Source organism: Styela clava, chromosome 11, assembly GCF_964204865.1.
Source record: "Styela clava chromosome 11, kaStyClav1.hap1.2, whole genome shotgun sequence".
NCBI classification, from domain to species: domain Eukaryota; kingdom Metazoa; phylum Chordata; class Ascidiacea; order Stolidobranchia; family Styelidae; genus Styela; species Styela clava.
In genome coordinates, this window is record NC_135260.1 from 3491571 (window position 1) to 3518310 (window position 26740).

General features: G+C 36.5%; 1 protein-coding gene across 3 annotated transcripts in view; it reads right to left on the reverse strand.

Annotated features, from left to right (window-relative positions):
- The window catches only part of LOC120347048 (CUGBP Elav-like family member 3), a 28183-nt gene extending 13882 nt beyond the window's left edge, over window positions 1–14301 (reverse strand). For all 3 annotated transcript variants that reach the window (XR_013478816.1, XM_078117582.1, XM_078117581.1), the window contains exons 1-5: window positions 13999–14301; window positions 12459–12554; window positions 12234–12386; window positions 3519–3601; window positions 1585–1633 (exon numbers count right to left, since the gene is read on the reverse strand). Coding sequence is in view for 2 of the 3 variants with exons in the window: in XM_078117582.1 (XP_077973708.1) it covers window positions 1585–1633; window positions 3519–3601; window positions 12234–12386; window positions 12459–12554; window positions 13999–14179 (562 nt within the window). In the remaining variant the exon portion in view is untranslated. The remainder of the gene's footprint in view (window positions 1–1584; window positions 1634–3518; window positions 3602–12233; window positions 12387–12458; window positions 12555–13998) is intronic.
- Window positions 14302–26740: the final 12439 nt, after the last annotated feature.

Consider the following 26740-nt stretch of genomic DNA (forward strand, 5'->3'; position numbering starts at 1 on the left):
ATATTTTTTTAAACACCAAATCCACTAAAAACCATGATTGTATAACAGATACACAATTATGGGCGCTCTGAAAGTATTCATACCAAGATGAGGCACAACCTGAACAACCCTAACCTGGTACACATACTATGTTCAGGTTGTGCGTCATCTTGGTTCGAATACTTCGAAAGCACCCAAATCCCAGACTCACATCCACCCAGTGTGTCATGAATTGGGTCTACAATGCTGAAACAGAAAAATACCGGTACCTTCAAATAAACTTATTTCGTTACATGGCAGTGGATTTGTATTGAATGAAAGACATAATCTGTTTCCACGAAAAGTTTATTTATGAGCTTTCGTTAGCTAGCATCTTTCGAGCTAGCATCCTTGCGGCGACTGACACATACGGATTCGCAATAGAAAGTAAACAAGGAGAATAAACTTTCAGTCCATTACACCCCTAGTGCACCCCATAAAAATAGTTGATACTAATACAGTATGGTAATAATACATAATATGATCTTTCAAAATGTCTTGCATCATTTAATTCTTGTTATAAATAGGACAGGGTGTTCACTTTGTCCAGAAAGAGAGAGGAAAGTCAATAAGAGTGACAAGCCATGGCTTTTTATGCAGTTACAGGTCTAGCTCAAACACAGGAATATATAACCAGTCACTTGAATGTAAAAAAGATTCATCTTATCTGTTTCCAAAAAGGGACCTCCTGAAGTATATGCACCAAGATGGCGCACAACCTGAATTCAGGTTGTGTACAAGGTTAGGGTTCAGGTTGTGTGCCATCTTGGTGCGTATTAGTATTGATTTTGAATAAGATGCAATTACAATTCCCAGAAGCATAATTGAGATGGAAAATCAGCTGACATACAAATTACTGCCATTAGTTTACATCAAAGAATAAAATGCTAAAAAATATATTGAAAATTGGGGCTGCTTTACAGTAGTAGTACAGTACACATTGCGTACAACAGGCACCCTGGTTAAATTGGCTCAGAATGAATATGGGGAGAAGGATTACAAAAACGGGAAGGAATGACGTATAAAGTAGTATAGTATAGTATAAAGTAAACGTTATCGTAAAGTAGGCTTAAAATCTGCTTTGATAGGACTCATTGTTGGGCCTTTTGTATAGGGCCCCACCAAAAAATACACCCCCCTAAATTCAAATTTTCAAATCATTGTTAACTAGAAACATAACTGGAAAATTACTTATTTCTTATTTCAAAGCGTGATGGCGTGATTGTTGGGTCTTTTGTCAAGAGCCCCCACCAAAAAATACACCCCCAAATTCAAATTTTAAATTCATTTTTAAGCCGAACCTTAACTGGATAATTACTTATTTCTTATTTTAAAACGTGGCGGGCTGTTTTTCTCAAATCTCACATATGAGGCTCTGTGGCTGCTTGTATTGGTAAATTGTTGGAGCTGCTGAAGTATGTGCACTAAGATGGCGCACAACCTGAATATAGTAGGTGTACCAGGTTGGGGTTCAGGTTGTGCACCAAGATCTTCGAGAGCGCCAAATTGGGAGATCCTGAAGTATATTTAAATAAAAATTGCAAGTACAAACAAAAATGCCTTTACCTCCTTTATTCACAGTGTCAGCAGGCTTTACTTGCATGGGGTGGTTCATCTAAAAATAAGGACGAGATTGAGTGATAAATTCACAATACAAACATAAGGATAGGATAGGATTTACATATTTATCCCGGGGAGAGGAAAGCCGATGGGATGGCTTGATCATATGGCGAACCACGGCCTCTCGTCCGGTTACCAGTCCAGGTCGGGGATGCGATTTGTTAGCCAGTTTTTTGTTTTCGGAAGCATGGACTTGATGGTGGAGGAAGCCGTAACCGACCAGCAGTTACGTGAACCACCCTACGACGGCGAGGAGTCCAGCAATCCTCTTGCACATCATCATCCCCGCATGGGATTCGAACCTGCACGATGCGCCACACCGCCGAGCCAAAGAAAACAAGATACTGATTACTGAAAACAAATTACTGATCTTAAGTCTAACTCACCGTTTCCATTATCTTTGAGGAATTGAGAATTTTATTTTTGATTGACTAATTTTTATTTAAATTACTATAGTCGAAAACAATGTTTTTTTACCAATTAATACTATCTTTTCTATTAAAATCTGGCTTAATCAAAGTTGCGAGCACTCGTCAGACTAATATATTAGTGGTAAAATAAATCGCAAGCTTGAATCATTAATAGCTATATGGGGGTGCTATATAAACCCTATTCAACACTATATTTAAATGTCTGCTTATAAAGAGCCTTGTTTAGAGATAAGCTGAAAAACTAAATTTATCAAAAGAAATCTGGGGAGACAATAAAAGCCACGACCGTCCTTTTTACGAGTAAAAAATTTCCACAAGCCCACTGTTTACTGTATTTAATACCTGCTTATAGAGAGTATTGTTTAGAGCTGAAAATGTTTTACAATACAAAGATTTATATAATCCATTAACCATATGAATTAAATAAAGAAACTCTGGAGAAAATAACAAAACTATGGCCATAATATCTTTCTAGGGGCATAAATAGCTGCTTAAATCAAGCCTTGTTCATAGTAAAACTGAAAAATATCTCAATAATAAAGATTTAACACAATAAAGATTCATATTCACACATATAAATTTTTTCTGAAAAACTCTAAAAAGCTAAACAACCCTGGCCAACTTATTCACCAACTTCTAACTGTCCTACAATCTAGAATCGATCATTATGCAGGGCGGGTATCAGCACGCAAAGTATAAGTACTCTTCCCTACTGAAATATTCATCATGGCTTGAATACAACATGAGAAAGCTCTTACAGGACCAAACAATATGTAAAAGAAAACTGAAATTTCTTGAATAAAAAGGCAAGTAATTTGAAATCGATGCATTCAAATTACGTCTGGTTACCATGGTGATAGGGCATTGCCATAGTAAAGGTCCGAATATTAATGAGACGTGGCAGATGGCAAATGCGCTAAAGGATGTCGAAATTGACGGCTATTTAAACTCAAACTTTAATATTTAATACCAAAATAAGATTATAACTGATATAGGACATGGTGGCCTACTTTTAGTCTGTCGTTAAGACAGCTGATTTTTGCTTTAATGACTTTTAAATTCGGTATATTTCCAGAACGTTAGCGAGGGGCCATTTACATAGGTGAGCGTCTGCTTTTTGTAGTTCACTTCGTACTAACTGACATGTCATGTCAATATGTTGCTAAATTAAAACTGTATTTATATTTTAGTGCGTGCTCCCTAAAACTCTTCTATTTCAACTTTTCGTTGATGAATAGGGCTTCGACCAAACTTGTATTTAAAGAGTATATTATTTTAAAAATTTCAAGATTTTACTCCAGCGTTGCCAGATGTATTATTTATTATGTGTGAGAGAACTCCTAGTCGCCGTAAGGTGGTTCACATAACCGCTGTTCGATTACGGCCTCTGTCCCCATCACGAATGGAATCCCTATCCTTCTTATATAAAAACTGAAACTGTCTACTTACCCCGGGCAAAGTCTTCTGTTCATGAAGAAAATTCTGTGCTTTGATAGCTGAAGATTTCTGGCAGTAAGTGAGGAACGCACATCCTGGAATAAAATAAAGTCATTGTTATTGAGATACTTTTGAGATTAATAAAAGAATATCAGAAGTATTTTTAAATGATTTATTCTGGGGAATTTGTTCAGAGCAAGATCATGCGCACTCACTTAGAAGTGAAGAGGATTGATTTAAATGTTAAATGTATGTTCGAATACTATCATATTCACAATACCACAATTTTCGATATTATACTGTTATTAGAATTACTTATTTTTCGATGTTTTCTTTCATTCTATTATCTTAGTTGAGAATAAGATAGGTTATAGGAAAATAGAAATAACATCTCGATATCCATTTTCCTAGTCATAGGCCCTCACTCCAAAACAAAAACACTTCCAATAAATTAAATGTTTTCAAAAACGCAAGACTGAAAAATAGGCAGTTGATTGTCAGGTGGAAACCGTCCAATACCGAAAGCATGAATATTTTATGTTCTCGGGAAGCGTCGCGATTAATATGGGCCGCAAAACGCTGGCAATCTGGAGATGTAAAATTATCGTCCCGGCATTTTTGAATAACGCTCGATTTTGTGGTTTATGTTAATCATGTTTAGCCCACACTAAGACTGATGATAACAAAGAATTAGCTATTATGGAAAAATTTATCGATTTTATTTTCCAAAACACGGCTCTGTAGCGACATCTCCCGTATTATCTCTCGATTACTAAATTATCTCTCTGTCTGAAGAAGTCTGATGTGAGGCGAATCGTTGCAGAAATATAATGTATATTTGTGTTAATGTGGGAAAGACTATTAAATCATAAATGTTATATTTAGCCTTTGAAAATTTTATAATTTGTTACCAAATACACGGAATACATGTACACATATTTACATTACTCGTATATTTGAAAATTTAACCACTTTTTGTTTCGAGTTAGCGGCCTAAGCCTACGGATTGAGTAACACTTTACATATTTGTTACGTCACAGAAGTGCTTTCGTCGCTGTGGATGACACGATTCGTCTTTGTTCGCTAATGGTTGTCGTGTCCTTTTATTAGGTTAATAACGCTTATTTGAAAATGTGGCAACGTCTAATTTAGCATAAGGGCTTCTGTAAGTGATTAATAGAATTGTTAATAAATAGAGTGATATTTTGTTACGTGACTTGGGTTCACTGCTCGATAACATGCTTTGGTTCCTCGCGGCTTCCCTTCGCCAGTAAAATTGTGTTAATATCTTTTTTCTCCGTATTTTGGGGCATTTTTTTTACTGGTCCGAAAATAAATGCACTTGACTTAGGGGGAGGTTAAATATTCACATGGACAGTGTCTTTTTAGAAGTCAAGGCGTGAAAACGTGACTAAAAACACATAAACTAGTGATTTGGCACTCACATTGTATAATGCTCAATTTTGACTGTGATAAGAGATAAAACGCCACCGAAAAGGAGTCAGATTTAGCGTTTTAATAACGGGCTTCTAGTTATATTTCTCTCGAGTATACTAGCGACCACCCAATACGTTTGAGCGGTCAAAATCATACTAAACAAAATTTCGGCTGGTGTTCTGCAACTAAATATATTACAAAGAAAAAAATTTTACTGAATTTTTTTCCAAATAGCGTAGCGTATAGGGTTTGAATCCGACCACCCTGAATTGCGAAGATTCCTGCATTTTCCTGCTTTCTACTTTGCGTTTTACTTGTCTAGAGCCTTCTTAGAAGCTTAAAGACGTAAAGATTTGTAAAAAATGATAGTAACAGACAGTTGACTATTGATAAGTTTAAATATCACAATTCCGAAAAGTAAGAATTATGGTTTTTCTAATGACGCTTCTGTGCCAAAGGGAGCAGTTGGACGGGAGCACAATACTAAGGTTATTTCACAGGGTGTTTTCACTTTGTTGGGCATGAATTGTTTGAACCTAATGAGATATCTTTCAAAATAACACTATAAATACCATAAACAGAATAAACAGAAAGTGGGTGAGTGCTAAAAGCCCCCGGTAGCGAGCCACGGTGAAAGATTGGGAACCAGTGCTCTAGAGTCTATTCGAGGGGCAACTGGAACGTTTTACGTATATTTTTAAAGAATTATGAACACTGAAAAATGCAGTAATGTAATGTGAATCTTGCACAAGATCTTTTCCCGCTTATCTGTAATACGTGTGGAGTCTAACCATAAGGACATCGCACCCAATAAATTTTAATTTTTACGAGATTTTCATTTATCAAGACTAAAATTACCGGTATTGACTGATTTTAACCTTTTTATGACATATTTATTTGAATAATTATTACGTGTGATTTGTTTCCACAAAATCGTTTGGCTAACGTCACAAAGCACCATCTGTTCATTAAATCGATCGAAACGTAAAGGATTATCGAACGAATTGTGACGGAATAATGCCAACATTAAAAAGAGCGCCATCTGTTCCAGAACGAAACAATAATTGCAAAATTTTGAACAATAAGCATGGCCATAGAAAAGTCATTGATAAAACCGTATCTTGAATCCTACCATACATGGCTTGGCCTAAAATGGCGACTTCAATTAAAAATTATGCTCTGCCAAAGATAAGCCGTAAATAATTTGGAAAGAGGTATTTAAAATCGAACATATGTCACGGAAAGGAACCAAGAATATTAAAACATTGTGGGTGATGGCAGGTACAACAGAAAAATCGATTTTTATGATTAAACATGAAATTCTGACGAGAAATATTTATAAGTAATACCAAAATATGTAACCTTCGCGAAAAGTCAAGCCGTATATGCAATAAAGCCAGCGTTTCGAATGCTTTTTGAGAAAATCAGGGCAAAGAATAATAAATATAAAAGTCCCTTTAGATATATACAACTATATAGGTTGCAGTGATACACAAAAAAGCTCTATTAATCCAACAATACATATTTTTGTCAAACGGTTTTTGTCCCTATATCAAACGATCATACATTACGTACATTTCCACTAAACAAATTAAATTTCCTTTAACAAGTTTATTACGCGGTTAAATTCAAAATTTCCAACGAAATTGTCGGGCCTTTAAATCTTTTCCATTTTACTATTTGGGCCTAATTTGCTGACCCTCGATTTACACCAAGCCTATAGAAGTGCAGCCCCACTGCAGAGGCCTAACGTAGGTGTCCTAGATAGCTGGTTAAACAACCTATTGACGCATTTCCTCGTCCAATTGTGTATATTAATCTTCTAAATTGACAACATTCGAACGTTTTAACTCAGTCAGAGACAATTTTTCAAGAAAAAAATCGATATTTTTTGGAAAATCAATTCGACGACCTCACTCTAAACATAATTAACGGCAGTGTTTTCGTTGGAATTAGATTTGTGTGAAAAACAATCGATTTTTCTTTGCAATCTAATAAATTTTCCCTTTCTGTTATTTATTAACGTAAAAATACCTTTTGAACCCACAAATTCTAGTCGTACTAAGAAAGAATAATAAAAATAACGTGGAGTGCTATATGTAGTTCCTTTGAACAAGACCTTTTGAACAGCCTTTTTTTTTATCCAAAATCGCCCCCACCCTGTTCAAAAAAAATGAAAAGTGCAATCACAAAAAAAATAAGCAATGATCGAAAGTACCACTCAGACAAGTCAAAAAATTTGGTATAATATAATAATTCAATTAAAAAATCCTGCTAAGTGTGGATAGAGTTAATTTTCGCCTGGATGAAAATTTTCGTTGAAGTGTCAATTTCCCTATTAGCTTTCAGCCAATAACGTACATAAACATCGTCGTTCGTGAGCGGTAGTGGGCGTGGCTTTTTGTCCTTTCCAACCATTGGCGTGGCATGCACCATTATCGCGCGGAAGAGAAAAAATATACAATACTAATCAGCGGCGATAATTGGTGACTCCTTTGCATGAGAAAGTTGGCAATTTTAATTGAAGCCACACAAGTTGCTTAATTTGTATTTTATCTCGTGATGGGCGCGTAAGACCAATAGTTAGAACAATGGTTTCCAACCTTTTATGGCTCGTGGCCCCCGTTCCGAAGGCTTTCAGCACTCATGGCCCCTGATTATCATTCCATTGGTATTTTATAGTGCTAATTTGATTGATGTATTCCAATTACCGTATATGCTCGTTTTACAGCCCGATCTTGATTCAGGACCAGTTTGAACAGAACATAAAAATAAATAGGGGCCGGTGCTTGAATACCCGCCTGATGTAAGAGCTGATTTTTCAGGGGTAGAGAACAATAGGACATAAGAAGCCGTTTTGTCACAACGCTGTTGAATTTTAAGCGCTGGTAGATAACACTCACGCCTCTGGCGTCCAAAAGTCAAAATTTTCGTTATTCTTGTTTAAATCATACTTGAGAACTGGAAATAACAATATATTAATTATTGTAACGATCGAAAATAACAAGCGCCCGTGCTTGAATAAGGGCCGGTTTTGAATAAGGGCCCGGTTAGTGAGTTGGTTGAAAAAAATATGGGCCCGGGCTACAAAACGAGCAAACACGGTATGTTTAAACAATTCATGCTCAACAAAGTGAAAATATTCCGTGAAAAAACCTTATCAATATATGAAACAAGAAGAACGGGGCATTTTCGTGCAAATAAAGAAGTAAAATCAGTTTTGCGACAAGGCCATACCTAATCAAACGTCGTTTTAAAGAATATACATACAGTGGATGGGCCTTATGCAAATCGAACACTTATTGAAAAAAAAAACAAGCGCTATTTGCGTTTTCTGTTTTAGAGTTAATATTGCATCACAGTAAATATGAGTTTTACGAATTGTATCTGCGGAAGTATAATTTGCAACAGCCAATTATCATTCGCTTCCGGTAATTTGTCATAAATGCTTCTTTATTACGTGTATAATTCACGACGAGAAAATATAATTACAGCCTTATCTGTCGCTCTTGTCTTGTTAGTTTTTTGTTTTGTTTGTCAATACAAGAAACTCACTGTTGTCTGACTGTTCTACAACAAAAGTTTGTTTTTGTGTATTTTACCACCCCTACCAAGCGACAAAGTGTGTGAATGAAGCAAAAATACTTAAACAATTACTGAGTGAAAAGCAACAAACCTGGTTAAGATATATTGAGAACTGACTTCATAACAAAATTGAAATTGTAAAAGGACTTTATGGACACCATGTACACCTCCTCGCATATACAAAACTGCTTGTCTCGAGCCTTGTATTGAGTGAAAGACGAAAATCAATTGTCCGCGCAATTGTGTTGCCGACATAATTATTCTAATTTTCAACCCTAATCCCACCGTAATTATAAAACCAAGTTTCATTACGTAAAATAATATTCTTTCGAGGGATGACACTTCAAATATAATCAATGCAACGTGTAAACACAATTATACGAAACTACGGCCATTAAATCCTTCACAATGTCAAGAGAGCGATCGACGACTAAATTGGCTTTGCCTACTTCACCCGAATTCAGATAGATTCTGATTTAACTTTGAGTTGGGGTTGCGCGACATCCGTATGCGTATATTGCAAGGGTGCTATAGCAGGAATAAACATGACTATTCTATCCAAATAAAGAGTCATGCTGCACACTAACGCACATGTATTGCTCTAACGTTTCGTCTGATCAAAGTCAGACTTCCTCAGACAAACAGTTCACAACAATCACTTCTGATCATAGATTCTGATTGGACATAGTGTTGGGGTTTTATTTATTAAAAAGCGGACCTTTTCCTGGTTTGTGTTCATTGCAATAAGCCACTCTGCTCAAACCAGCATTTCACCTTGATTCTGTATGTGCTCTATGCGATTGGAAAGAGTTTATTAATAATTATTCAATATATCTCACCCAATACCGTTCGTTCTATATGACTAATGGCGCTCTGTTTTTCGCACAGGTTATTCAATTTCATATATTGTTACGAACACATAAAAATTGTCTTCAGCTTTGTGCGGCAGATTGGAAAATAAAACTGAAATTAGTATCTCAAACAATTTATAGTCAAATATGAGAGGCGAGGTTACAAAATGGCGATCTTTTGTATAAAGTCCCTGCCACTGACACAAAAATGTGAGATTTGAGGAAAACATCCCCGCCACGTTTTGAAATAACAAATAAGTAATTATCTAGTTGGGAATGGGGTTAGAATTGATTTGACCATTCGAATTTTCAAAAGCCTCACTGAATAAGTACTGATTTTCTTACTTTGACCGTTGGTGCGGTTTTTTTTTGACAGGGGCATTGTACAAAAGATCCCGGGATGGAAAGACTATTTAAAACGCAGCTTCCTATCGGGTCATTTCCATATATTGCAATATATTATCGGGTTAGGCAGAATCGGATTAATATCGTCACGCGCTATTGATTAAAAGTATACGAAATAGAATCATGTGATTAGTTAAGCGTGGCCGATTATATTTGTGAAAGCGAAAGTGATATACAGCTGTTATTGACAGAAAAATTATTGTAATTTCGTTGTGTATCGAAACACTCGCTCAGGATATACTGTCACTAACATGTAAAGATCAATGCATTTTGAAAAGACCGTATTCATTACTGATTCGGCATTTCCTGCCAATTTTAACGGGCGCTACCGATAAGTAATAATTTTAGGGTGTATATACAAGGTGGTCGCTATAGAAAAACAGAAAATTTGTCAAACAGCTAATTATCCCACAAGTTAACCTTCAAAGCGCCATACAAGCTTGGACTTCTAGATTAAGACACTGTTCTGAAGTGCACGGACCACATTTTGAGCATCTTTGAGTGTGATATAACATATGCCTTTAAAAAACTTGGTAAAAGTTATTCTTTGTAAAGATAAATAGTTGTTTGACGAATTTTTTGTTTTTCTAGCGACCGTATATACATCCATTGCCGGGCGAGGCCATTTATAACCCACACGGGTCCTTGAATAGTCTTTATTTCAATGCGGAACGAACTTTTTAAGCGATTTTTAGAACGACAAGAGGGCTGGATGCTTCCACTTTACCAGATGCTTTACAATATATGAGTGTCCTTCATTACCGCGCGTGAGCGTTGAAATGCGCGGACTCCTGATTACCTTTAGGATATTCTACTGAGTTACAAATGTATATACTGAACGAAATATATCTGGTTAGTATGAAAACGCTAAATGCAAATATTTTCTCACGCGACACATCCCACTAAAAGCGGGAAGTGCCAAACTTTTCTGCTTCCCAGAGCGAGTTTCTGATAATGATGCCACTTATATCTAACTTCAATTTGTTTATCCCCCAAATTATGGATGTTGTTATACATGAGAATAAATAAATTGAAGGTAAAGTAATATTGAAATGTCTGTAATAGCAACATAGCAATTTTTCGTAGCTTGAAACGTTCTTTGAACCCCATGAATCTTGGAAACCTACTTATTCGGCCCGCTAGCTGTAAGCTGTTACTGTCTAACTTGGCAAAAAGATATTTCAGAATCCTTACAATTTTTGACTGCCCTATGGTCAGTGATATGTCAAAAGATACTACTTCAATTCTATATTTTGAAGTGATATTTTTATGCGACGATTTTGGTGTTTTTATTCCGAGAAAGGCCCTGTTGTGTAAGAATCCAAGTGCAGTTTTAAGTATTCTGTGGCGTCTGCAGCTGCCGCAAAACCAAGGCGGTATTTCCATACCATGGCCGCTACGACCAAACCTATGGCCACATTTTAGCTGCCACAAACCAATGTCGAGCTGCCGTTACCGCGGCAGCAAATTGAAAACCAATGGCAGGTAAAATTTATATATATTGTGTATATTGGGTGAGTTGGAACGTTTTTCTTATGGATACAGTTTTGATGGATTCGGGGTTAGGGTTTAAGTAAATATAATTCCACATGATCAATTAAAGTCTGGTACATTAATTTGTGGATATACTGTTAATACTGATTACTGAATAGCGCTATAAAACCATGGCAAGAGCTGCCGCGGTTCGTTCGTGGCAGGAGCTGCCATGAAGTGGTAAGAACAGCGCCTCTTAGAATCTACTATTTGCTTCTTTCCAAGGCTTTTAAATTCATATACCTTCAAATACCATTCCATTATTATTTTTTTAATAGTATATTTCTAGTAATACACACTTGATCGGCGAAGTGTGCGCAATTCACGAGATATTATAACAATATATCCTAAGCTTTTAATAGCATTAAAATTATTGGGGCGAATCAGTAGTCGAATAATATAATTACGAAGAATCAATGACTATTGAAGTCAGGGCACACGTTGTGAATTGTCTGAAAAAAATTCAGTGTTCACTTTATAAATTTATCCAAGAACGATTATGGTAGAAAAAGCATGGTACACATTTAAATTAATTTAGCAATTTATATTACACATTACATGTTGGATAAAAATTTCGAAAAATTCAATTTTAGTGTTAATATGAAGATTTTAAATTAATTTATTCGAGTAGAACACGGATCTTGTCGCAGGATGCAGCGTACATATTATAATGACACTCAATATAGCCTATATTACGTTGTTGTTAATAATTTGAATTGACACTCATGGCTTCTAAGATTCACGGCCGAAATACGAACATAGTGGCCAAATGGGATTGTTTTTTAATAAATAATTATTTAAACAATATTATGTCCTTTCTTAGTTTTGTTTATTCTCTTCTCACCAACACACATACACATAAAATATGCTTAAAAACGATCTTGCAAGTACCCACTATGTGCTAATTATCACATACCTTTATGCATTCCTGTATATTTATCGTGCAGAACAGACAGTTCGTAAATTTCTCCATACGGCTCAAAAATTGGTCTCAAATCGCTTTCCGTCCAGTGTTTAGGAACTTGACCAATAAAAAGCTTGACAGCGTCATCATCCTTGTCTGGCAATTCTAAAATGACGCAACTCGTGACGTAATTCATGACGTAATCGTTAAAATTCGAATTAATGTAATTCAATTTACCATGCATGCTGATATTCGATGGAGTTCCACAGATTGATGGACGAGATTGTGACGTAACAATGTGTTGTGAACATGGTGGTTGTGGCGGAATAAAACCTGAAATTTAAATAACAACAAATATTTTAAACCATTGTCTTGAAGAATTTTAGGCTATTGAGCCATGATACGTGCCAAAAGCACGTCACATTTTAGGTATTATTTGCTTTTTAGCGCTCAGACCGGCTTTGATATAGGATTTCTGAAATATGAACGAAAAAGAGGTGAATTCAGGCAGATTTTTTAAAATTTTGTATATATATTTAAAACAACGTAACGAAGTATACATGCAAAAAGCGAGTCAAATTTTCATATTGCTGGATTTTCAATACTTGAAATACTTTTTTGATAATGATTTGCCAGTTTAAATCCCAGGTATTGGGTATAAACGGAGAGTCGGTCACATTAAAATTCTATGTCTGAAAATTAGTTCAAGTCGGGAGAAGTGAAAAGTTCATTTACGACTAAATTGTCTGGCGCATTCGTCGCAATTTGTGAGTATATATATGGTTTTATTCAGCGGAAGGTGGAATTTATCTGATATAAATTCAAAAACCAGATTTGAAGTTAAAAAAATTGAAAACCGGATTCGGATATTGTACAATTTTTGACTCCTAGATACCCTGTCAATCACCAATTTTCACGACATTAAATCCCTAGTGCAAAGGGCAACATCTTCATTAAAAATTCATCAGTTTTTGCCCATAATGGTAAATTATTTTCGTTGGAAATCTGAAGCCGGGAATGATAATTATCCAATCTTGCATTATTAATGTCCTACGGGAATTTGGGCTGCCAAACGCGCACTTAAAAACTGCCTTTCCAAGCGAAATTAATGAAAAATTCCGCGAATTTGGTTATCAAGTTCAAATCGGGCGAAAATTGATGTTTAACCCCGCCAATGAATCAGGCATATGCGCTTAGTATATTAGTATTTACAGATTTATCATATACATTAAATTAACTCCATTGGGAACACGGAATAAAAATCAGGATATGGGTGTCACTGTTAGGTTTCAACAAAGCTAATTCAAACGAAACTCGAAAGAATTCACATATTCGAAAAAGCCAAGTCTGAAAATTAAAATTTCAATTTTTTTTCGAGATTTACTGTGCAAAGGAATCTACACGGGATTTGAAAGTCGAATTTAACTGCAAACAATAATTCTAGAATATGTATTTCATCTCTTTTATCATTTAATATTTCTTTTAAAATTTAGGTTTAAAAAAAGTTTTAAAGGTTCCAAATTTATAATGAAACGATTAGTTTTTTTACATTTGCGAGCGACTCAAACACAACCAAAAGTTGCTGCTCCATAAGGTAGCCGAATAGCAAGCACTCTGAGATACCATTTAAATGGTGATTGTGACAATATATCTATCCCTATCCTGTTGTCTCTATATGGCAACCCAATGGCCATTACAGAGAAGGGATTAAAATGCCATGTATTCATCTCTATTTCCAACTACTCTTCATACTAGAATCAATTAAAAAAATCCTTACCATTAAGTTGCATTACAGGAGATTCCATTGGCAAATGGCTTGTATTTGTGGCAACGGGGATTACATTGTTGACAACTTGAAATCCAAAAGGATTGGCAGGGTTGCCACATCCTCTAATTCCTCCCGCAGAAGGAAGAGTGTGCTGTAAGACTTGTGTAGCTCCATGCATTGCCATAACCATCTTGTCTTCAATTCAAACACAAAAACACGAACGTAAACTTCACAGTGTAGTAAATACAATAATGATCTCAAATATATATTTTACGTGAGATTAAACTTAAATCTGAAAATGCAAAAATTGATTTCTTAAAGCAGGGGTTTCCGGGTATACTCATAGCAAGACATACACAACCGGTAACAGTAAACAATATAAGTTTGAATGTAGCAATTCGGTTGTAATTTGACCCTTTATTCCGAGCGATTGTGTTCCTATATATGAAGATCAAATAAAACATATCCAAGTTTAGCCAATGATTCGAATGTCCATACAGGCCACCAAAAACCTCCCCAAAACAAAGAAGACTTGTGAAAAAACTCCTGAGATGTAAGTTGCCGATCGCTGGTCCATACATACAGAGCATTCGAAGTGAAACATGTACAACTGGTAAAAAGTAAGAGTTTTCCAACGTTCGGAATGTCTATAAAAAAGCATTTCATCGGGATAATGTCGACCGAAATACTATAAAATGTAAAGATCTCGCTTTGGCTTAATATTCATATCTCGGTACCTACACTGTATACATCGCAATATATTCGTCACAATAGGCCTACATTACCCACACTACATACAATACAGCATAATACGCAGCACCTATACTCACAACAACCGTTATTCTAATATAATAAATAAAATAAAGAATGCCCTTGAAGAATTTTGAGTTACGCGTATGCCAAGACTGCATGCACCACACAATATATTTAGTGTGAAAGAACCAAAGCAGCAGCAAAGCCCAAATAAAATAAAAAGACGGAAAAAAGTGATTGGAAGCATTCAGCGCCCATCAACAGTCTAAACCTAACAGCTAAGGCCACAATACAGCGCAGCACCTACTCACAACAACCGTTATTCTAATAAAATAAATACACTATCGTATCACAAGAGCGTACGGGATATCGATCCTCCCAAAATTATATACGTCGACGATAGCGAGTAACAAAAAAATCTCGACCCAAATCATAACCACGCAGTATTATATTGATTACCGATACTGGGATTATCGTAGAGAAGTACTGCTGAAAAATACGTAAAATTCATTTTAAAATCGCAGTAAATTAGGTTTTTAAATGCAAGCTTGACTAGAAATGGCGCTACTTGGAATTAAATCATATTATATATATGCCAAGCTTGTTACTGCATTAGTGTCTGATATTACTAAATGCAGTAGTGACAAGAATTATAGCAAAATTCAGAAATATTTGACGAATTTGTTAACAGCGTAATTCTAATTAGAAATATAAAGAATTAAAATTCATAGGCAGATGCCGAAGCGTGCTTCCAATCGATTATAACTCGTATTGAAATATGGTTCGTATGAAGAATAAATATGTATCGGTGTACTCTTGGTATTGCGCCACTATGCTATATGTGAGGCTAAACTGAAAGAATCTATAGCAGGGTGGTCCAAACCCAGGCCCACGGGCTACATGTGGCCCGCCGCTTCATTATCTGTGGCCCGCGTCACATTCGGAGAGTAATCAAATATCGCATTTTGTGTTGTTTCGTAATAAAATTAATCAGAAAAAACTTTTGACATATTGTTACATCAATAATGTCACTAAATTGACTAGTGTTATGGCTAACTGAGGCAACTAGCGAAGTTGAATGAGGTGCTTGGCAGTCTAAATTATTATCTGGCTTTCTATCTTTTTGGTCGGGAATATATGCTTACAATATAGGCATCATGGAAAACTAAAAATAAAATACAGATTCTATTAGCCTATGTCTGATAACTATGTGTTTGCACAATGAAAGTGTTTGTTTTGTATTGCACTGTTCACCTATTCTTGGCAGTTGGCACTATTGTGGCCCGCGAACAATGAAAAAATAATTTTGTGGCCCGCGGAGCCGACAACCTTGACCCACCCTGATCTATAGTTATTATCCCACCTAGCGTAGCCAGGGATTTTTAGGAATGGGGGGCTGAAACTTGTAATTGCCGATTTAGACCGTAACAGCTAGCGAGTCCTACCGGAGGCCGAAAATGTGGGTTTTCGAAAGTTTGAAGCGTTCAAGCTAAGAAAATTGCTGTATGAAACGGGAAAATGCTTTTTTTACATTTCAAATATTATATTCATCTACACTCAGAACATACTATGAGTCCCACTTCAAATGCTTGCTTTAACCATTTGCCTGAAGTTTTATATCTATCCGAACCCAAGTATTTTTAACGCGTGATTCTACATCTGATTTATAGTCTCAGCAACCCTTTGCACTTCAGTGCCGCCCGAACTTCGCTTAGAGATCGGATCAATCTCCTATATTTAGTGTTTGTGACCTTGCTTTCAGCAAATTTCCCTCCTATTTCATATGTTCACTTATAATAAGATATAAGGTTATCATTCAGGCATTTATTAGGCTCTAAATCGCGATGCAATGTTCACTGCGGCTACAATACACATGACCTGATTATCCGCTACCATTTCCGTCTTACAATTTGAGCCTTCATATTAGATAATACGTGCTTATATAGGTTCCTCACAGCGACGGCCTAGCTTTGACAAGTATGCTTACTTAATAATAATATTATTAGGAAATAATGACATATTTTATTACCGCATATACAACAGAGTAAGACAAAAAAAAACAGACCGCAAAATTTTTCGATTACTTCTAGAAAATTTAACACTTGAACTTCTAATTGTGTATGATTGTACCCAAAAGTTTCTGTAATCTAAGACGCTTTGCACAAAAAATTTTGTTCTCTCTAGATTCTGGAAAAAGTTCCAAATTACCTGTGCGCTTGGGCATAGTAAATAAATTCAGGCAATAAACGACATAGGTTTTTAACGACTATAAAGATACGGCATTGACTGATAATACACATTTTGTGAAGCCGTCTTGAAAAACAGACCTACTGCCTAAACAGCATAGCACTAGCCTTCTACGGTAGAGTTCATCAAATTGCGATTGTGGTGTCACTTTCTTCAAATTTAACATCTTGTTACGAAACAAAATGTACAACAGAAGCATCGAAAATGTATAGGTCCTCGGACGAAAATCGCAAGCCGACTGACCGACTTCCAATTATTATGAGGTCCTTCTGAATTCATACCGTCCAGATTCGATATTTAGAAATACGTAACCGTGCACCAAAATTCTTATAGCGAATGATCCGCAAACATAAGCATTTAAGATAGTTAGTTAGTCACTAAGCAGAAATTGCAATCCCACCTCATATCTTAACTAAATAATTTCTAACAATACGTACACCGAAGATGCATAAACCGAATTCTATTTTCTGGTTCTTTAGGATACCAACCCTCCGGATTCGATATTCAAAATTACCCAAAACGCCTATACTGTAACGTTAGGCCAATGGACACTGACATAAGCATCGAAGATAGTCAGTTGGTTACCAAGCAGAAATTACATCCCAACCTCATATCTTAGCTAAATAACTTCTAAAAATACGTAAACCGTCTCCCGCTGCCAAAAAGGCACAAACCGAATCCTAATCGGGTCCTTTTGGATTCAAATCCTGGAGATTCGAAATTACCCAAAACGCCTATAGCGTTAGACGAATGGACACTGACATAAGCTATGAAGATAGATAGTTACTAAGCAGAAATTACAACCCCACCTCATAACTTAACTAAATAACTACTGAAAATACGTACATATACGCATTGTGCTAAAAGGGCATAAACCGGATCCTGTTCTAGGGTCCTTCTAGATTCAAACCTTCAAAATTCGATTTTTTGAATTGCCCAACCATACACACAAAACTTACAGCTTTTTCTGGCATGCTCCTGCTTCGCTTACTCTGATTAATCAACACGAGCTTCTGCCTCCTTTCAACTGCCTAAGTATGAAATTTGACGCCATCTTCTGAACTGCTATTTCCGCTTGCACGACTGCTGAGTGTCTTGTGCCATATTGTGAATATTCTGTTATAAGAACTTATTGTAACCGTTACATTATTTTCTCGCATTTGCCCCAGCAGCCTGTTGCCGGGAAAACCATTTGCGGGAATAGCTTATTTATGCGCTGAACAGGTATTTGTTATGGCAGTATATTGCCGAGAAAGCTATTTGTGCGGATAACTGATTTTATACACCAAAAAAGATATTTTTGCGAAAGTGCGTTGCCTTAAATAGCATTTACGCGAATAATTGATTTTATATTTTTCGCAGCAGTTCGTTACAGAGAAAATCATTTGTGCGAATATCTGTTTTATGCACATAGAAAAAAAAATTCGCTGTTGTCCATTGTTAAAAAGCCTGTTTGTGCGAATAATTAATTTTTAATTTTATAGGCGTACATACAAAAACAGCATACATGTTATAATCCCGGTTTTGAATAGAAACTTGTAAACCCCCTGATAAAATGGTCATTGTCTCATTATTTAAACGCTGGTTACTGATAAGGTAACGATCGTCAAATTAAAAGGACAGACGTTCGTCTGCCAGATGCCACGTAGCGGTAACCATTAGCAATATGTAGATCTAAAACAAAGACGAACTACTATCGTATTATTGCATCACGATTATTATTCGTTGGTTATGTTAAATAAGGATAATATAATCTAAAGAAAGGGTGGGCAAGTTTTTTATACCGGGGGGGCAAACATTTTGCCCACCTAGACTGGCGAACCATGCAAGTGTGACGTAAAAAGTTACATTTTATGAACAATATTTACGGTGTTAAAAGAAAAAGCGGAAAACAATCAGCCTCGTGCCAGAACTAAATTTAATCGCAATCTCAACAAATTTCTTGAGCTTTTTCTAAGCTGAAATCAAACTTGGTTTCAGTTTGGTTGTCGCAGCATCAGGTGGGTCAGATTGAAAAACCCAACGGGACGAATTTGGCACGCGGGCCCTAGTTTGTCCATGTGTATTTGTTAGATCATAATCTAACTTCTCAGACAAAACAAGATATAACTTATTCAAACAGCAAATGAATTAAGTTATAGTATTTTCTTCTGAAAAAAACGGCGATAAGAATGGAGATTTTAACCAACCTAACCCTAAGATAAAGGGGTTCAATAAAAAAAAACAGCTGAGAAAGGCCTTACGTACCAACGGATGCTGTTCAGAGTATATAGTATATATAAGTATGAAACACCTAATAAAAAATAGTAACTCTACGAACATAAGTATAATGTTTCGCACAGCCTAGTTCGGAGTGAACGCGGGAGGTATAAAAAAACAAGGGTCTTACTTGTTAAGGGTTCGCGCGAGGGGGATAATAAGATTTCAAAAACAGATGAAAGGAATTTAGATTGAAAGAGTAAAACATACAAATAGTTACTCTATGAACATAAGTAGAATGATGTCCACAGCCTACATCGGAGTGAACTTTCAAATTTCTTAAAAACGAGCCAATATATACGAAACTACGCGGCGTTTTATGCCTGTAACATAGTAATAAAACTAGTAATTTAACCACAATGGAGCTACAATGTTACATAAATATTTCATTACTTTAATAATGATTAGCGGGTTCGCGCGAGGGGAATTATAGTCTTTAAAAACTGAGACAAAAGAGTTTCATCGAAATATTAAGTTTTCTACCTCTGCAGCATAGTTCGTCTGGCTTTACCACTTCGCTGTTTAATTTGGGAACTGGCGATAAGCGCATATATATATTGTTCATTTTACTTCGATTCAACTTTATTACGTAAAAAAAATCAAAAACTAAGCAATTTGTTTGTTTTGCATATTCCTTACTGATGCGATTCCCGCGATATGAATAGCTCGGGGACCAACCAGATATGCTCAAAATGAGTCATCGAGCTTGAATGAACTTTCTCCGAATAACTAAATATCCCACGCGCAAATTTTATCTTTCACCAAATTGGTTAGATCTTTCTATCGCGATTTTAAAATCAATCAAACGTATACCTAGTGTTCTTACCATCTCGTTCCCTGCTAAAGTTCTTCTGTACAGGGATTCGAAACATCGACAAATCACTTTTGCTAACACCGCCCGTGCTCTATATCGCCTCACTAAAACCAGTATATAACCTATATCGCATTATTCAGTAATGGGCTTTTTTTGAGCTTCTATAATTATGAACCAGTGTTCATCTTTTAGTGAGGGTTTCAAGCTGTACCTGTTTTGGTTTTGAATGCCCATTTTCAAGTTTGGTTTAACAGATCTGAAAACTACAAAAATGCAATTTCCCACAAGCCTAAAATACCAAAGAAGCTGATATAGTTCTGCAGCGACGATATGGTCTCAACATGAATATACATAGCAACAAAAAGCCGCTACTAACGGTACTCCCGTAGTATGTGTACCAGGTTGGGGTTAGGCCATAATTTTATTCCGATTTTCCTTATTTCAGTTATATTACGAGTTCGGAGACTGCCTGTGTATTAGTCAAGTGAATATACCCCCTGCCCATAGGTTTCATTCCCTTCACACAACTTGATGTAAAGTAGGCGAACAAAATTAGTCACCTCCATATTGGTACACTCACTTCTGGAGAGCCCAACTATCAACTACTAACTAAGCGACATTAATGATTACTGACGATAAAATACAACTAGTTAGAAAGTACATCGAAAGTATCTCCGTCTGTCGATTTGTTTGCGATCCACTTTACGCTACTTAATAAGAAAAAACGTAAAATTACTAAAAAATTTAAAGTGTTTAGAGACCTGTAGTATCGATCGGGATTCTGCGGGTCTACATGTTAACCATCAGTTGGAGTTACGCCAGTCTAACTGGAAGTGCATCCGTATGCGAGTAACGCAAGGATGTCGTGGCAGGAATAAAAATGACTATACTATATCAAATACTATATGTTAAGTTATAAAAAAGTTAACACGCGGGACGAAAAGTCAGGAATGATGCAAAAACTTCAAATGAGGTTTAAACATGCGATATGAGAGTACTACATAGTCAATATCGTATTGTGACATAGAATGTGTGACAAAGGATATAAAAAACGTCTAGAAATGATTTATTATCGGACTTTAATCTTGTGAGCATTGTAACTGACCATTACTTCTTCTTCTATGCCTTTGCCCTTTATAAGCACTTATGAAAATAACAGCGTCAAAACGAAATAATGACTTTTTTCGTTGAATTATGTTATATTCATATGTACAAGTAACCAGGCATAACTGGCAGCATTAATAGCTCTATAGTAGAACGAGATTATTCTGATCGGTCACGGGTCATCGCTTCACCTATCGCGGATATATTAAATTCAATTATCAAGCACAAAATTGATTTACCGCAAAAATCCTTGAAATCCGATGCACTTTTCTAACAGTGTACTCCACATGATCTACTCTTGTTTACATACTTTGCAGCCTGGCGTGAGCATTCATGCGTAGCGTCTGTTTTTCAGGGTTATAAATAAACTTATTATTTGGGAAGATTAGTTATTGTTTGGTTTTGACTTAAAAATCACTTTATCTCAAATATTTTAAAAGTTTTCGATTTTTTGGAATAAGTTTAGTAGCAGATGTGCTTATATGTAAACGAGAACTTAAGCCTTGTCAATATAACGTAAATTATAAGTAAATGTCTTAAAAATCTCGAAGATTTTTCGTGAACACGGCACAGTGGCCGAGCTGTCTGTACTTTTGAGTTAACTAGCTGTGCTGGTGTTATATGCTATGTCCGTCATCTTATACAGAATGATATAAAATTACATATGTTCTGTTGAACGCTCCTACTCTATTGCTTATTGTTCTATTTATGAATAAATTTCTGATATTTCTGGCAGCGGCTAACTCAAAGAGACCCAATGCAATAGCTCTGCACGGAAAACTGCTGCCTATATGGCAACCCAAGTAAAGATTGTAGCCCATATACTTATACCCATCTCAAACTTCTGTTGTCTATGGCTCTACACGGAGTAATTTAACTGGCGATCGGGGCCGTGTATCTGTATTCATAATATCTCTTAGTTTGTATCGCAGCTCAATAGCCTCAATTTTGCATACTCTGGCATTCAAATGGCGATTAAACCATATTTTCATTCTATTTCTATGTCAAAGATAAATAAAGCAGAACCGGTGTATTGTGCTTTATTTATCTTTGACATGAATATACCTGGTGGCAATCATGCGCTATTCTATTTCTAGCCGATCTCCGCTGGCACAAACGATGTACACACGACCCCTCCAGTCAATGCTATTCTAGACAAAATAACTACAGTCATACCATTGATACCAATCTTTATAGTTTCGTTTTCATCATTATTTTCTGTTTATACGAACCGACTTTTCTTTGAAAAAAAAAATCTTGAATTTCTGTACCCGACCTCTTACTACGGACATCGTATACCAGATTGCGAGCGATTGCTTGGCCACCTGCCTTTATGGAGAAATACTACGTTATAATATGCCTCCATCTGGCACGCGTCGTTTCTTTTTTCTCGCTTTGTCAAAATCTCGGCTCTAAATAACAACAATAACTCGCGGCGTGAGATAATAACGTTCGGTAATAAGCGGCAGCTCGATAATGGCGTAAGAACAGCGAGGAACCGATATTATGAAAGCTTATTAAGAGATTGATAACCACACGACGGCAAATATAATGCAGGAAAGAGAGACGATTAGTTGAGTATTATCGACATCCTGCTGCGCTTTACTGTTGAACAATACCGTAAAATTGACCCCAATTTTACTGTCATTATGTTCCGGACGGGTGGATTCTGTCTGTGAGAAAATGACACGCTCGAATAGTCAAGTTTAATAGAAATTTGATTATGATTTTGATTTGTAATTTGTTATCATCTACGTTTCTGCGTCACAAAGTACTCATCTTCTCTTTATGCTTTTGCGCCGGTAAATCCGTATGTAAATAGTGCAAAACTACTGTGGCAAGAGTGACGGTAATTATTTTAAGTGATTCAAGAGTCTTGCTGCACATTAACACAGACATATTTCTGTAACGTTTCCTCTGACTTCCACAAACAAATATAATTGAACTAAGTCTGAAACATAATTTTATTAAAGACGCCTCGACATCGAGGCTTTTTCTAACTTTATGACTATAGTAAGGTCTTTCTTTGGCTGCTTTATTTTCTAAATTGAATTGTTTTAAATTTCTGAATTGCTTTTAGCTCAAGAGAAAAGCAATATTACACGAAGAGAAAAGCAATATTACACGTAGCCTACTCACTCTGGAGTAAAAAAGAATCGCCTTTCAGCAGAATCACGGGCGATCATTGAAATGATGAGAGCATAGATTACCATTTAAAATTATCGAGGTGCATTACACATACTCATTCAGAAGTGAGGGAGACTCATCTCTGATTAAAGTTACGGCGAGCACTGGAATGGAAAAGGTTATGTCACCTCTGAAAAGCAAAGTTCCCTCTCTTTTGAAATGTAAAAAAATCAATATTTCGTAGCTTGAAATGCTTTCTCTTGAAAACCCAGGCCATCTGACCACAGTCCAGATCCGCTAGGCGGTCTAAATGAGTTTCCTCGAATGGTTTCACTACAGACTAGAAAGTAGATACGTGAAAATTACAGTCAAATATCCGAAACTTTTAATAGTGTTCAATACCCACTCATACCGTAATTAACTGTAACTAATACTCCGCATTATCTAATCATTCTAATGGAACTTCCTGATTGAAATATGATATTCGGAATGATTAATGACAACTTATGTCCGAGTATGATAACACTCAGAGTCTAATTTTAGGCGCTCCAGAAGTGTATACTAATGTGGAGGTAACTTATTTTGTTCGCATATATACTTTACATCAAGTTGTGTAAAGGGACTTAAACCTATGGACATTTTCACTTGGCTAGCACAGACAGTCCCCGAACTCGTAATAGAACTAAAATATGGAAAATCGGAACAAAATTAATGGCCTAACCTTACCCCACGAGGTATATGAGATCATCTTATATAACCTCTGTGTGAAGTGGATGCTACTGGTGGTGCCAATGCCATACTCACCAACGACAGTGTTCTAAAAACTTAATTTCCGACCTTACAAATTTGATTAGAATGAACCTTTGGTGTCGCAGCTCGATAACCGGTTCAGGTTCCCTCTGACTTCCATTCCTCGGCTAAAATGGGTATTGAATTGTATTTATTTTTTCTCAATTTGGTGTGTTATTTTCTACTGGTTGAAAAAAATAATCTTGACTATGACTAATTTATTTGTTGTTATTGTTGCTTAGTAACGCCTCCACTAATTTTTTATGGAGTTTTCTCCGAACAAGATCACGTGCACTCACTCAAAAGTATAAGACTTATCTCTGAGCAAAGTCATGGGTGCTCACTCGAAAGTGGAGAAGACGGGTCATTTGTATGAAGACCTCGCCAAAAAACAACCCACGGCGCAACAAAATAAATAAAAAGAGTAAAAAAAGTACGGCTAAATCATATGACGAACCACTGGCTCTCGTCCGGTTACCAGTCCATGTCGGATAGATAAGTAAGTCAGTTATTTGTTTCCGAATGCATAGACTTAATGGACGGACGGGATATATGTTCAAGACCTTACTGGCCTAAGTTGTCCAACATGTATTCGTTATTCCATTTATTAATCAGCTGTGTGCACCATAACAAACGCACAGAAGAAGGATAAGCGGTCGGCTACACGAAAACCCCATTGAGAACACCTGATCGACCTGAAATCCGAACCAAAGTCATTTGAAACATAAATTTTGTGCACAGAATCCTAGATTACTACAACTTTTTCTATAATCATAAATAAAAATAAGTTCAAGGGCCAAATTAATTTCTTCATTTCTGTAGGTAAGTCATTTGGAACATATTTTTAAAAGAAGCTAACTTCTGTGCAAAGCGTACTAGACTACGAAAACTTTTGGCAAAATCATACACAAACACAAGTTTAAGGGTCAAATAAATTATTATATTTAATTCAAGAGTCTTGCTGCACACTAACACAAATGTATTTCTTTAACATGACAGTTATAAAATACTTGTCTAAAGAAGTCTGAACTCGGTCGGACGAAACGTTTGTGTCAGTGTGCAGTAAGACTCTTGAATTAAATAGAATAGTCATTTACACCATTGCCACAGCATCCTCGTTACGGATCAACTTGCGCAAAGGCACTTGCAGCAAGACTCGAAGTAAATAGAATAGTCATTTACTTTACACCATTGCTACTGCGTTACGGATCCACTTGCGCAAAGGCATAGGGCAAGGAAAGGTAGTTAGTTTCGCGTAACCCCAACTGTTGGGTAAATAAACTAACTTTCTTTTTGTCAAAGTAATTATGAAATTTATGGGTTCTGTTCAACTATTAGCCCGGTATACGATTATTTTTGGTCTTATTGACCGATGGAAATCAATGCCCGAGGAGCCATCTGTTATTGCAAGAACTCATGAATAATTTAGGATTCATGTCAAGAGGACATCATCGCATATGTTGAATATAACATAACATACAAAAACGTCGTATTTATGGAATAATTAATTAGATTTAATGAAGTCAAACGCACCGTGGAATACAGGAAGCGACAGACTGATTATAATATATAATGTAATGCATACTTGCAACGAGATTTTGGTCTCTTGATGCATCGCAGTGGTTTCCAAACTTTTTTGGCGGGGCGGTCGGTGTAGCGCATAAGCGTTGGGAATCCTCTTGTCACCGCATCTTTGATTCCCCCAATGGGATCGCAGGTTCGAATCCCATGCGGGGATAATCATGTGCGAGAAGATTGCTGGATTCTCGCTGCCGTAGGGTGGTTCGCGTCACCGCCGGTCGGTTACAGCTTCCTCCACCATCAAGTCCATGCATCTGAAACAAATATCTGGCTAACTAATCCGATACCCGACATGGACTGGTAACCGGACGAAAGACCGTGGTTCACCATATGAATAGGCTGTCTTAGCGGATTTTCTCTCCCCGGGATAAAATGTAAATGCTATCCTACTGGATTTCTAACAGCATTCACAGTATTTCGCCACTATCAAAAAGCGCTTTCATGCGGAATAAATAACTGGTAGATTGAACATTCCTATACCTGAACTGGTGTGGTGTATCCTGAAGTATGTTATGGATTTATTTTCTAGCTATTATAGCACGCATCTTAGTCGGGTTAGGATTTTTGGCTGAACATTCGGATCATCCAAAATTGCGATGAAATATCACGCACTGGGACTGGTAAATAACGGCGCACGCCTAAATTTACGGTCTTTTTCACTTGACTCTGTTAATGTTAGTTTATTGCCCTGACTTTTCCTGTTTGCCACACTAATAATTACCTATAAGGTAAATATATAAAAGTGGGATCTTTCGTACAAAGACCCCGTCACTGATGCAAAAATGCCAGATTTGAGAAAAACAACCCCCGCCCCGTTTTAAAATAAAAAATAGTGATTGTTCAGTTAGGGTCCGCGTTAGAAATTATCTAAAAATTAGAATTTCCAGCTTTTGACCGGCCCGCTGACTCTAATCAACCACACTCTGTAATGTGGTCCGACGCATCATTCCCGAAAGTTGCCGATTGTTCTACTCTCACCGCACTGTTAGTGCGAACTGGTGAAATAAAGAATTGCCTTAGTGAACAAACAATTGCGTTATCACACTTGTTAAACAAACAATATAAGGTCAAAGCAGA